Source organism: Macaca mulatta, chromosome 16, assembly GCF_049350105.2.
Source record: "Macaca mulatta isolate MMU2019108-1 chromosome 16, T2T-MMU8v2.0, whole genome shotgun sequence".
Classification (NCBI taxonomy): domain Eukaryota; kingdom Metazoa; phylum Chordata; class Mammalia; order Primates; family Cercopithecidae; genus Macaca; species Macaca mulatta.
Window position 1 is genome coordinate 70,204,971 of NC_133421.1, and position 12,349 is coordinate 70,217,319.

Below are 12,349 nucleotides of genomic sequence, written 5' to 3' on the forward strand. Positions count from 1 at the left end.
CACTCTCTGGCCCCACCAGGGACCCTCAGCCCCTGGCTACCTTGGCTCTTCCCGGGCTCTGCCCTAGCTCAGGAGAATTAATTGGGCTCTTTGCTTCTTTCTCTTGCCGACACTTGCAATCTTTCTAGATGCCTCTAGAAGCCAGGGCCTTCCAGTTTGTTGTTTTCAGGATTCCAACCTCAGCTTGGAACTCCATGGCTGTTCTTACATCTCCCCATGGCGAGGAGATTCCACAGGTGACATGTAGATACTCAAGTCAAGAGGGTCCTGGCCTCCCCTACTCTGCTCATATACACTGTCCCATAGGCAGACACCCTCCACCCAAAATGCTCTGGGCTAGACTGCTCTAGGAGAGCCCCATAAATGCCTGGCTGGGAGAATGAAAGAGTCTGGACAAAAACAGATAAAAAGGGTCTGAGGTCCATAAAGGACCCCAAGCTGTAGCTACACTGGCCACATGAGAATAAATGAGTTTGAGCAAAGATAGATAAAAAGGATCAGAAGTCCATAAAGGACCTCAAGCTGAAACTACAGTGGCCAGTGTCTAAGAGGCCAGCCAACATGATGCTGGATTGCTATGAAAGATTTGAATACAGGAACCTACTCCTCAGAACCAGGTATTTCTTAAGAAAGTTCAGGTAGCCAAGCAAGGGGGCTCATGTCTCTAATCCTAGCACTTTGGGAGGCCGAGGCACGTAGATCACTTGATGTCAGAAGTTTGAGAACATTCCGGCCAACATGGTGAAATACTAACAATACAAAAATTAGCCAGGCATGGTGGTGCGCTCCTGTAATCCCAGCTACTCAGGAGGCTGAGCCACAAGAATTCTTGAACCTGGGAGCAGAGGTTGCATTGAGCCAAGATCATGCCACTGCACTTCAGCCTGGGCAACAGAGTGAGACTCCACTCAACAAAAAAAAAAAAAAAAAAAAAAAAGGAAAGAAAGAAAAAGAAAGGTCAGGTAATTCTGGGCTGCATAAGCCAGCACTCTACAGTTCTTCAACAGACACTTACACAGTGGTGATGAATCTTCTGATCAATTGTATGTATATTTGATGATGTACATCAGCCACTAGATTGAACATCCATGAAAACTAGGACCATGTCTTTTTTTGTCCATCCCTGAGCCCCCAGTACCTGGCCTGGCACTTTGCAGGACTGTCTAAATATTTATTGAAGGAGAGAGGAGAGGAGGAAGGAAAGAAAGAAGGGCAAGAATTTTTTCAGGAATTGAGGTGGCTGAGAGCCACTTCTTGCTGATAGAAAGCTCACAGTCCAGTGCGGGGAGAGAAAGAGATGGACAGATGGACAGACACCTACAATGCTAGTGCAGGCATAAAGGGAAAAACAGTCTGATGGTGGAAGCTCAGAAGAGGAAGTGATTCAGGGTAGAGTTTGGACATTTTCTACGGCTTGAGTCTTCAAGGCTGAGCAGGAGTGAGTTGGATGGACAAAGGCAGGAAAGTCATTGTCAGTAGGACTGGCACATACAAAGGCACAGAGCAGGGAACATGTAGTCGGCATTCAGAGACAGATGATTCGGCTCAGGGGATGGGGCTGTGGTGTACCTTGAGGGGCATTGGAGGTGTGGGTCTGGGAAGGTGGGCTGGATGGTGGGGAAGAGCTGAGGGACTTACCTGGGGTTTTTAGGCAGGGGTGTGACATTTCCAGCCACCAAGGGTAAAGGGAGGAGGCTGGCACAGTGGTTCACGCCTGTAATCTCAGCACTTGGGGAGGCTGAGGCAGGTGGATCACTTGAGGTCAGGAGTTCGAGACCAGTCTGGCCAACATGGTGAAACCCCCTCTCTACTAAAAATACAAAAATTAGCTGGATGTGGTGGCATGTGCCTGTAATCCCAGCTACTCCAGAGCTGAGGCAGGAGAATCACATGAACCCAGGAGATGGAGGTTGCACTGAGCCGAGATCGCAGCACTGCACTCCAGGCTGGGTGACAGAGCAAGACTCCATTAAAAAAAAAAAAAGAAAGAAAAGAAAGAAAAGAAAAGAAGAGTAAAGGGAGGAACTTGGAAACTCTAAGGACTGCCATTAACATTCACTAGAAACACGGACTGTTTAGTCTGGAGCCAAGAAAGTTCCAGGGTTCATGAAGCCCCTGCAGAGGGAAGTCCTCTGGTCAGAGGATAAAGAAGGACCAGACCTAGTGGGAGGATGAGACTGGGCCACATGCAGGGATGTTTCCGGCTGGAAGGCTGTCAGGTCGGGTGGAACGGGAGGCATTTCATGGCGGTGATCATTTTCTCCCTGGTGTTCTGTACAGACAAACTGACATCCTCCCAGCTGAAGTGATAGCCTTGGAAGGGGGAAGGTTTGAGGGGCCCACATGAGAGCCCCTGGCTGGGTACCCCCTGGAAGCCTCTCAGCTTTTGGCCCAACTGAGGACGCTGCAGATGGTGTGGGGAACGCCTACCATCCATCACAGAGGTCAGAGTGCGGTGTCCTCACTGCACAGCTGGGCCCTGGTGACCTTGCTTTGGGTTCTGGCTGATGCATCTTCCATCTGTGACCTTGGCAAGAGGCTTCGTCTCTCTGAGCCTCAGTTTGCTCATCTGCAAAAGGGGACGATAAGGCACGCCTGCCTGCCCTGTGGGCTATGGTGAGGCTCAAAACGAACGGCCACAGAAGACGCTTTGTAAATAGGAATGCACTACACAAAGGTTAAATAGGATTATCAACACGTAATACCCAAGTCACAGGACAGGGAAGACCCAGACACAGAATTTCAGGGTCCGGACCAAATTTTCTAGAGGCCGGGACTAGCCAGAGAGCCCTGAGGCTGCCAGGGGTCCCCCTCCTGTCTCTCCCCATCAGGTGCTTTGCAACCTGAATTCAAAATCCTACTCTTCCCCTTTCCAGCCTTGGGCAAGGCCCTCAGGCAAGGGCCCTTCATTTCTCTGTGCCTCAGTTTCCTCAACTGTCAAGGGGTGATAGGTGCACCTACCTCGGGGCCTGTCATGGAAATGAAACAGGATGAGGCGGGCAAAGTCCTGGCTCAATGCCAGGCCCACTGAACATGAGCATTAAAACGGATGGTTCTTGGCTTCCTTCCTTCCTGGCATCCAACCCCCGCCCGTGCCTCTTGCTCCTGCTTTTGTCTCTTCCTGAGAACCTTGCCCAGGGTTCCTGAGGGACCCCCTGGTCAGTGAGATCCTTGGAGCTTGGGCCTTTGGAAGGAAGCTTGTGACAAGGTCCAAGGGTTACTATGGATAATGCCATCCCAAAGAGAGGCCATGCCTGTGGCTGAAGGAGATAGACCCCAGGGCAAGGGCTGAGCACAGTGGCAGGAAGGAGGAAAGCCAGGAGTCTCTCAGTTGCAAAATTTCACAGCCCTGGGAACTCTCAAATGGAGTGACCAAAACGTGGTCCCAGAGCAGTGCTGTCACACGACACCAGTATGAGTCTGCCCGGAGGCAGTGATGCTGGGATGCCAAGACCTCCCACTCCCTGGTCTCGGGGCCTGAGCTCCTGATGGAAGTCCAGGAGGAACTGCTCCCCTTTGCCCACTCCCCACCATCCAGCCTCTTCTCGAATTGGCAGGAAGGAGGAAAACCCACCAGGGGACTCACAGACCCGAATTCTTCCTCCTGAAGCACCCTCCAGCTGGGCAGCCCTTGTCTCTCATGGAGCACTTTAGGCAGAGTTGGGAAACCACAAAAATTTTAAGCTGAGATGAAGGAACGTAATGGGCTCTAATCTGAACTGACAGCAGCATGATTAGTCGGCACAAGACTGCAGGAGCAGTGGGGGACTGGCAGGGAGGGAAGAGGAGCAAGGAGGAGGAGGGACGAGGGACAAAAAGACATAGAGCAGACCCAAGAATGAGGCAGAGCCTCAGGGGTGGATATGCACGCCGGGCTGAAATGGTGACATGGGAGGGGCTACTTAGGATAATATTTATGGTAATGATAGTAATTGCAGAGAATGCTTATTTAGAGCTGACCATGTGCCAGGCACTGTTCTAAGCACTTGTATTAACGAATGTGATCCTTGCAATGTAGGTGTTAGTATCTCGATCCTCATTTTACAGATGATATAGAAATAAAGGCATGGAGAGGTCTATCGATAAAGAATGTCAGTCCTGCGTGCAAGGCTGGGGTCTGGTTGCTAGTAGAAGCTGCCTTCTGTCCTCTAGAGGTCAAAAGTCAAAGGTCCCACTTAGGAGTCCATGAAATGCAACTGACACTTTCAGAATGAACAAGTGCTTGGGGTCTGTGGCGAGGAGGGTGAGGGAGGGCTGTGTGGACCCCTCCATCCAGGGTTGGGAGGGAAGAAAAGGCATACTCTAATAATCACAGCACAGGTATGGGTGATGGGGGACCAAGGACACAGAAGTCAGAGGTCTTAATTAGCCTTTTAGGACTCAGAGGTCCATTTATCCCAGCGGGGGCTGATGGCCACGACCCCTGACAGCTGGCTGGTCTCCACTAAGGCCATGATGAAGCTATGGGTTAATACATGACTTCCATGTTCTTCCAAGAAAGGACAGAGGGGACTTGGTCTCCAGCTCTGCTTGCCTGTGGTTAGCTGGCCCCACAGCTCTCCGAGGGTCAGACGTGCTGAGCCACCCCTGCCACGCCCAGGGAGGCACTTCCTGCCTGGCTAAGGCAGTCACACCCAGAGGTCCTGATTCTGAAGGGGACATCTCCGAGTGAGTGGTTCATTCCCTCCCCATCCTGCATCTAGATATAGTCAACTCCTGACCATCTGCCCCCACTGGAAATCAGATTTTCAAAATCATATTGATGCCACCACGGGTTCTAAGTCTAGGACACGAATAAAGATTGAGTTGTACTTGGTAGGCTGGGCAGAATCAGGAGAAATGGTTCTCTTCCTGCTGCAGGGAAGAGCTGAGCAGGCAAGCAGAGGAAATTTTAGATATGAGAGCTCTGCTTTAGGGTCAGGAAGGGGCTAAGAGGCACCTGGAGTCAAAGCTTGACAATGCGACCTCATGCAGGTTACTTAACCTTTACATGCCTCAGTTTCTTCATCTGTAAAATGGGGGTAGTGATTACAGTAGCTTGCTCGTGGTAGGGTGGTTGTGAGGTCAAGGATTTAATCAAATCCAAGTAAAGCATTTTGCACAGCACCAGGTGCATCAGTGGTGCTTGGAAACACTGGTTTTCATTGCTATGAACAGTATGCTGCTGCCTTGGGTCTGGCATGGGGAAATTTCTTGGTCTTCCTAGAAATGGGTAAATTTCTTGGTCTGTGACATAAGATGAGAAACCAGACAGTGTGGGTTGTTTTGGTCCTGTGCTTGACAGGGAGCTGATTCTAGAAGAGCCAAGAACCCCCCTCACTGGACCACCCTGAGCTTCAAACTTCTCTCTGCCCTCCTGTACCCAGGATTGGATTAGTGTAAACTGTAAAATGCAGCAGCAGTGTTAGGAGTTCCGGTCACCAAGGGCTTTCAGAGGCCCAGGAATATATCAGTAGAGTCAGTGGCAGCCTTAGGGTCCCCTCTCCCTAGCCTCTGTCAATGACAGCAACCATAATTGAAGAATAATAATAGCTACCATACAGTAAGCACATCCTGTGTGCCAGGCACTTTCTGGGGACACCTTTAATCCTCCCAGTGACCTGCAAGGTTAGCGTTTGTCACCCAGCACAATAAACTCCCACTGACACCTGCATCCCTCTCCCTCCAATCCCCACCTGACCCACACCTCCCTAAGATTCAGGCTGTAGCTGGGCTCTCACTTCTCTGGGAAGCTTTCTCTGACATCCCCTAGGCCAGTTAAGTATCCCTTCTCCCTGCTAATGTTCCCATAAGCACACTCTACGTCCCACTTGTGAAAACTCATCACATTTTATTTTTATTTATTTTGGATCAAGAATACATTCACATGGTTCAGAATTCAAAAACAACAAGAAATGGAGTAAAAAGTCTCCCTGCTCTGCCTATCTCCAGTTCCCAGCCGCTGAGTTTGGCTGCCCAGGGTGAGTAGGGTTGTCAGTTTCATCACATTGAATAATGATGACTTGTTTATCTGTCTTCTGTGCTTTAAGAGCAGGGACTCTACCTGTCTCACTAATTGCTTCATCCCTGGGGTCCAGCACAGTGGCTGGCACGTAGTAGGAGTGCTACATGTGTTATCTATCTCTCTGAGAGATTTCTTTCTTTTTTTTTTTTTTTGGAGAGGGAGTCTTGCTCTGTCGCCCAGGCTGGAGTGCAGTGGGGTGATCTTGGCTCACTGCAACCTTCACCTCCTGGGTTCAAGTGATTCTCCTGCCTCAGCCTCCCAAGTGTCTGGTATTACAGGCATATGCTACCATGCCCGGCTAATTTTTTGTATTTAGTAGAGACGGGGGTTTCACCATGTTGGCCAAGCTGGTCTCGAACTCCTGACCTCAGATGATCCACCTGCCTCAGCTTCCCAAAGTGTTGGGATTACAGGCTTGAACCACCACACCTGGCATTCTCTGAGAGATTTCTATAGAAAGATATCTATATGGAGATTTTTTTTTAATGAATGAGGCTCAGAGAAGAAAGGTGACTTTGCCTGCTTGGGAGTTCTAACTCCCAAGACAGTGCTCACTGGGGACTCTGTTTATCTGAATTTTAATGACCACCCGTCCCTTCTTCTTGGACATTTGACCATCCTCTGTGAAATGGATCCTGATTTCAATTTTTCAGGCTTATTTTTAAATGGGAACATAAACAGTATCCCTCATTAATTATCAGGAAATAGAGCAATGCTATACTCCCAAAGTCCCATTGGTGCCTGCCCAATCCTGACCTCATTTTACCACCACTCCAACTTTGTGTTAAGGATGTTATTGCTGGCTGGGCGCCGTGGCTCATGCCTGTAATCACAGCACTTTGGGAGGCCAAAGCAGGTGGATCGCTTGAGCCCAGAAGTTCGAGACCAGCCTGGGCAACATGGTGAAACCCCATCTCTACTAAAAACACAAAAATTAGCCAGGTATAGTGGTGCATGCCTGTAACCCCAGCTACTTGGGAGTCTGAGGCAGGATAATTGCTTGAACCCAGGAGATGCAGTTTGCAGTGAGCTGAGATCGCACCACTGCACTCCAACCTGGGTGACAGAGTGAGACTCGGTCTCAAAAACAAAAAACAAAAAACAACAACAAAAAAACAGATGCTGTTGCTCACCTGGCCTCACTTTGCCTACCTGTAAAATGGTGTCAAAAGACAAAATGACAACAAATTTTGTTTAAAGATTTTAACTGGCTTTTATTCATGATTCTAGAATTGGGCAGCCCTCTGAACCACAGCATATTCAAAGAACTCCAACCAGCAACATGATCAGGCAGTATTTATGGACAGAAAACAGAAGTGAGATGTAGATACAGCTTAACTGGTTATAGCTCAGCATCCTTAATTGAATCACCTGGCCACCTACATTGACAAATGCTCAGCTGCTGTAACTGCCCCAAAACTCAGAGATTTGTTACAACTTTTTGCAACTTAGGAGTATACTCCTAAGTTAATTGCATTTAGCATGAGTGACTCCATATTTGTTTGGTCTGTTGGGTCCATTACAGGAGCACAGTACAAACTAATGGCCTCCTACAAATCTTACTGAATAATTGGAAGGGGCCCAATAATTCTATGCATCTTTGATGTCTTCTCTAGTTTAACCTCCACCCCCACCAATTAATATAGGTTGATGCCTGCAGTAAATGGGATAGTTATAAAGTTAATGCTTGTTACCAACGCAACTAGTGCATGAAGTGGGTGAGGATGGCTTTCTGTCCTGGGCTCCATATCAGCCAGACTGGCTATGTCCCCAGCACTAGCCCAGGCCCAGGGTCAAGTACACACAGCTGTGTGTCCTCTGAAGTGCTGGAGGGAGAGAAAGAAGTTCATCTGGGGAAGCGGGTGGAGCTGAGACGGGGGGACCACCTTGGGGAGGGTGGGTCGGCCCAAGCGCCGTCTCTCCCAGGGACCAGCAGGCTGCTTTCCAGCTGGGTTAGCTCATTCCCCACCTCACCTTGCAGAAGCTCCAGGTTCAGCCTTCTGCACAGCTTTGTTCTTGTGGTTGAGGCAGCCAGGGATTCTGAGAGTTGGGAAGGGAAAGCCAGGGGGAATGAAGGGAAGGAAAGGGAGAAGAGAAAAGGGTAGGTAGCATGGGCAATAAGGAGCCCGTGTGTCAGGAAGGGATGTGGTGCCATCTACACCAGGAAGCCTGCTATGGCAGGACACTGCCAGTGAGAGAAATAAGAATGGGTAAACAATATGGAGAACAAGATTTATAAACTCATTTGTTCATTCATTCATCCAATAAAACAAAGGATGCCAATATTGACAAATGACTGTCACTCAAGACATACACAACATGCTAAGGTGGCCAGGCACGGTGGCTCACACCTGTAATCCCAGCACCCCTGGGAGGCTGAGGCCGGCGGATCACTTGAGACCAGGAATTTGAGACCAGCCTGGCCAACATGGTGAAAACCCATCTCTACTGAAAATACAAAAATTAGCTGGGCGTGGTGGTGCACGCCTGTTGTCCCAGTTACTTGGGAGGCTGAGCCAAGAGAGTCGCTTGAACCTGGGAGGTGGAGGTGGCAGTGAGCAGAGATCACGCCAGTGCACTCCAGCCTGGGTGACAGACCGAGACTCTGTCTCAGAAAAAAAAAAAAACAAAAACAAATGCTGGCCAGGCGCAGTGGTTCACACCAGTAATCACACCAGCACTTTGGGAGGCCGAGACAGGTGGACCACCTGAGGTCAGGAGTTCGAGACCAGCCTGACCAACATGGAGAAACCCCATCTCTACTAAAAATATAAAATTAGCCGAAAATACAAAATTAGCTAGGTGTGGTGGCGCATGCCTGTAATCCCAGCTACTCAGGCGGCTGAGACAGGAGAATCGCTCGAATCCGGAGGTGGAGGTTGCGGTGAGCCGAGATCTTGCCACTGCACTCCAGCCTGCGCAACAAGAACAAGACTTCATCTAAAATAAAAAACTAAGGAAATATAAAAGAGGGAGCAAATAACTATTTGATGGGTTGCAGGAGTTGGGAAGTTGGGGGAGTTCACAAATTTCACTGGAGATATTTGAACCAAGTCAGGAAGCAAATATAGGAGAAGCCAGGCCATAGTCCTCCCAGCTCCACGGCCTCTCCCTTCCCTTCCCAGACCTCCCAATCCCAGTCCAGCTGTTGCCCTCCCTGGGTCTGAACGCTGGCCCTGCCACATACTTGCTGTGTGACCTCAGGTAAGTGATCGAACCTCTCTGAGCCCCAGTTTTCTCAGCTGCAAAGGAGGGATGACACCAAATTGGAGGGTTGTCATAAGATTCGAATACAACAATGCACGTGAGAGGTGCTCTGCAGAGCACTTGGTACCTGTATGCAGCCTGCGCAAAACAACTACTGTGGCTGTTGTCAGTACTGGCAGAGCAGCAACTCCATTTACCAAACCCTGGGCCTCTGTCATCAGCCTGGAAAGGAAAGCAGAGGCCATTCCAGGCATCCCCCATCCCTGGCCCCCAGCCCTTGGGGAAACATGAGAAGCAGAGCTTGAGGATCTCCTGTGTGCCCCCTCACGCCCCTTAATCCTTCCTGAACTTGGGGAGGGGGCTGGGTGTGGGGCAGGGGCGGCACCACTGCAACACCTGCACAGCTCTGACATCTCCCGCCTCTGGGCAGAGAAAGCAATTTCAGAAATGACATGTTGCCAACAAGCAGAAATCAGCTTCTGAATTAAAATGTGTCGGCGTCAGGTGACCCCAGGCTCGGAGGGCTGGCTGCATGAAGACAGCTGAGATTAGAGCCTGTCAGGCTCTGGAGGGGCTTTGTGGGAAGAGGTGGGGGTCCGGGGGGCTATCGTTGCTCCCCAGGCTTCTGGCCACCCTGGACTTGTTGAGACGTGGGGGCAGGAATTCGGACGCTGAGTCAGGTTCTCCCGCGCCTCTGCCCGGCCTCCACCACTCCACTGCCCACTCTCCATGGTGGGAGGACGGTGGGGCAGGGGTAGGGGCTCAGCTCCCCTGAGACAGCTCCAGCATAAACACACTAATGGGCCCAAGAGAGCCAGCGAGGAATGTGGGCCCCACAGCCCCTGGGGACTTGAGGAGGGATGGGAGTGGGGGGATAAGATGCGCAAGAGGCATCAGCCTCCTCTCCACAGGTATGCAGGGTGGGGAGAAAGAGAGAGAGGAGAAGACAAGGAGGACCAAGCAGCAGGATTAGAAGATGCCACCAGTCACCCTGAATCCTTGCAACTCCCTCATACCCCTTCTGTCTGTCCCCAGGCCATGCCCTGCACTCCCCGGAAGAGACAGTGACGAAGCTGTTTCATTTCCAGCCCTGCTACTTACTGCGTGGCCAGGGAGCCTCTCTGAGCTTTAGTTTCCTCATCTATAAAATGGGGATCATAGGCCAGGCGCAGTGGCTCATACCTGTAATCCCAGCACTTTGGAAGGCTAAGGTGGGTTGATCACCTGAGGTCAGGAGTTCGAGACCAGCCTGGCCAACATGGTGAAACCCTGTCTCTACTAAAGATACAAAAATAAGGCCAGGCGTGGTGGCGGGCGCCTGTAATCACAGCTACTCTAGAGGCTGAGGCAGGAGAATCACTTGAACCCGGGAGGCGGAGGTTGTAGTGAGCCAAGGTCATGCCACTGCACTCCAGCCTGAGTGACAAAAGCAAGACTCCATCTCAAAAAAACAAAAACAACAACAACAAAAAACAATGCTGGGCATAGTGGCTCATGCCTGTAATCCCAGCGCTTTGGGAGGCCGAGGTGGGCGGATCACGGGGTCAGGAGATCAAGACCATCCCGGCTAACACGGTGAAACCCTGTCTCTACTAAAAATACAAAAACAAAATTAGCCGGGCGTGGTGGCAGGCACCTGTAGTCCCAGCTACTTGGGAGGCTGAGGCAGGAGAATGGCGTGAACCCAGGAGGCAGAGCTTGCAGTGGGCCGAGATCATGCCACTGCACTCCAGCCTGGAAGACAGAGGGAGACTCCGTCTCAAAAAAAAAAAAAAAAAAAAAATGGGGCTCGTGGTTGTATGGACCCCTGGGGACCTCTGGGGTTGCCCAGAGGGGAATGTGAGGAAATGGCCCGCACAGGAGTGCCTGTGTGGAGTGGAGCCTGCACAGAGCCAGCTACTGGAGTTCTGGACACCGTGCATGCCAGCCATCTATTTGCTTGTCTCTCCCCTTGTCTGGGACCTCCCTGAAGGCTGGACCTAGTCTCATTACCATGGCGTCTAGGACCCCGTCATGTGCCTCGTGCACCGTAGGCCACCAATCAGTGTCTGCTGCATGATCGGCTGCAAGAAGGAACTGGTGAGAGATGGGGTGAAGTCAAGAATGGGAAAGAAATGGGGAGGGTGGGGGCAGGCATATAGGATGCTTCCCCCCAGTGCCTCTCCTCCAGAATGTCCCCATCCCCATCATGGGTGAGCCTGTAATCCCAGCTACTCTAGAGGCTGAGGCAGGAGAATCGCTTGAACCCAGGAGGTGGAGGTTGCAGTGAACCGAGATTGCGCCACTGCACTCCAGCCTGGGCGACAGAGTGAAACATCCTGTGGCTCCTAACAGCATGCACAGAATAGGATACACACCAACCAAGCAGCTTCTTACCAAAATGTTTAACCTGAATCCAAGTATAAGGAAACGATCAGGCAAATCTCAGTTGAGAGGTGTTCTATGAGACGTGCAGCCTGAACTCTTCAAACTATCACTGTTATGAAAGCAAAGAAAGCAGGGGATTATTCTAGATTACAGGGAGGTGGAGAGACATAACAACAATGTGCAATTCTTGAGTAGATCCTGGGCCAGGAAAACATGTTTTAAAATGTTTTTAATTTTAATTTTTTAGAGACAGGGTCTCGCTCTGTCGCTCAGGTGGGAAGGCAGTAGTGCAATCACAGCTCACCAAAGCCTCAAACTCCTGGGCTCAAGTGATCTTCCTGCCTCGGCCCCTCCAATTGCTGGGATTATGGATATGAACTGCACCTGGCCAGAAAATAATGTTATAAAGGACATTTTGAGAGACAATTGGGGAAGTCTGAATGTGGACTATGTAGTAGAGAATTTGTGTCAATGTTACAGCTCTTAGATGTGGTGATGGCCTTGTGGTTCTGTCGGAGAATGTTCTCGTCCTTAGGAGATACATGATAAAGTATGTAAGTATCTCGGTGTCTGCAAAGGTCTCACAAATGATTCAACAAGATAAATATTGCATATGCAAAGAGAGATAGCACATGTGGCTGTTTTTAAAGGAAGGGGATATTGTGGGTAGGGTACCCACCTAGTGATTGTCTCCACAAGCCCTGGTTCTCCTGGAAGATGGTGGCACTGAGCAGCTGGAGGTGGAGAGGTCTGCGGGCCTGTTTGGGAACC

The 12,349-nt window shown here is 50.4% G+C and overlaps 1 protein-coding gene across 1 annotated transcript in view; it reads right to left on the bottom strand.

Annotated features, from left to right (window-relative positions):
• Positions 1 to 7,192: 7,192 nt before the first annotated feature.
• Positions 7,193 to 12,349, bottom strand: part of WNT9B (Wnt family member 9B) — a 37,889-nt gene continuing 32,732 nt past the window's right edge. Inside the window, exon 5 of the mRNA XM_077972174.1 lies at positions 7,193 to 8,919. Coding sequence (XP_077828300.1) covers positions 8,615 to 8,919 — 305 coding nt within the window. The 3' untranslated portion in view covers positions 7,193 to 8,614. The remainder of the gene's footprint in view (positions 8,920 to 12,349) is intronic.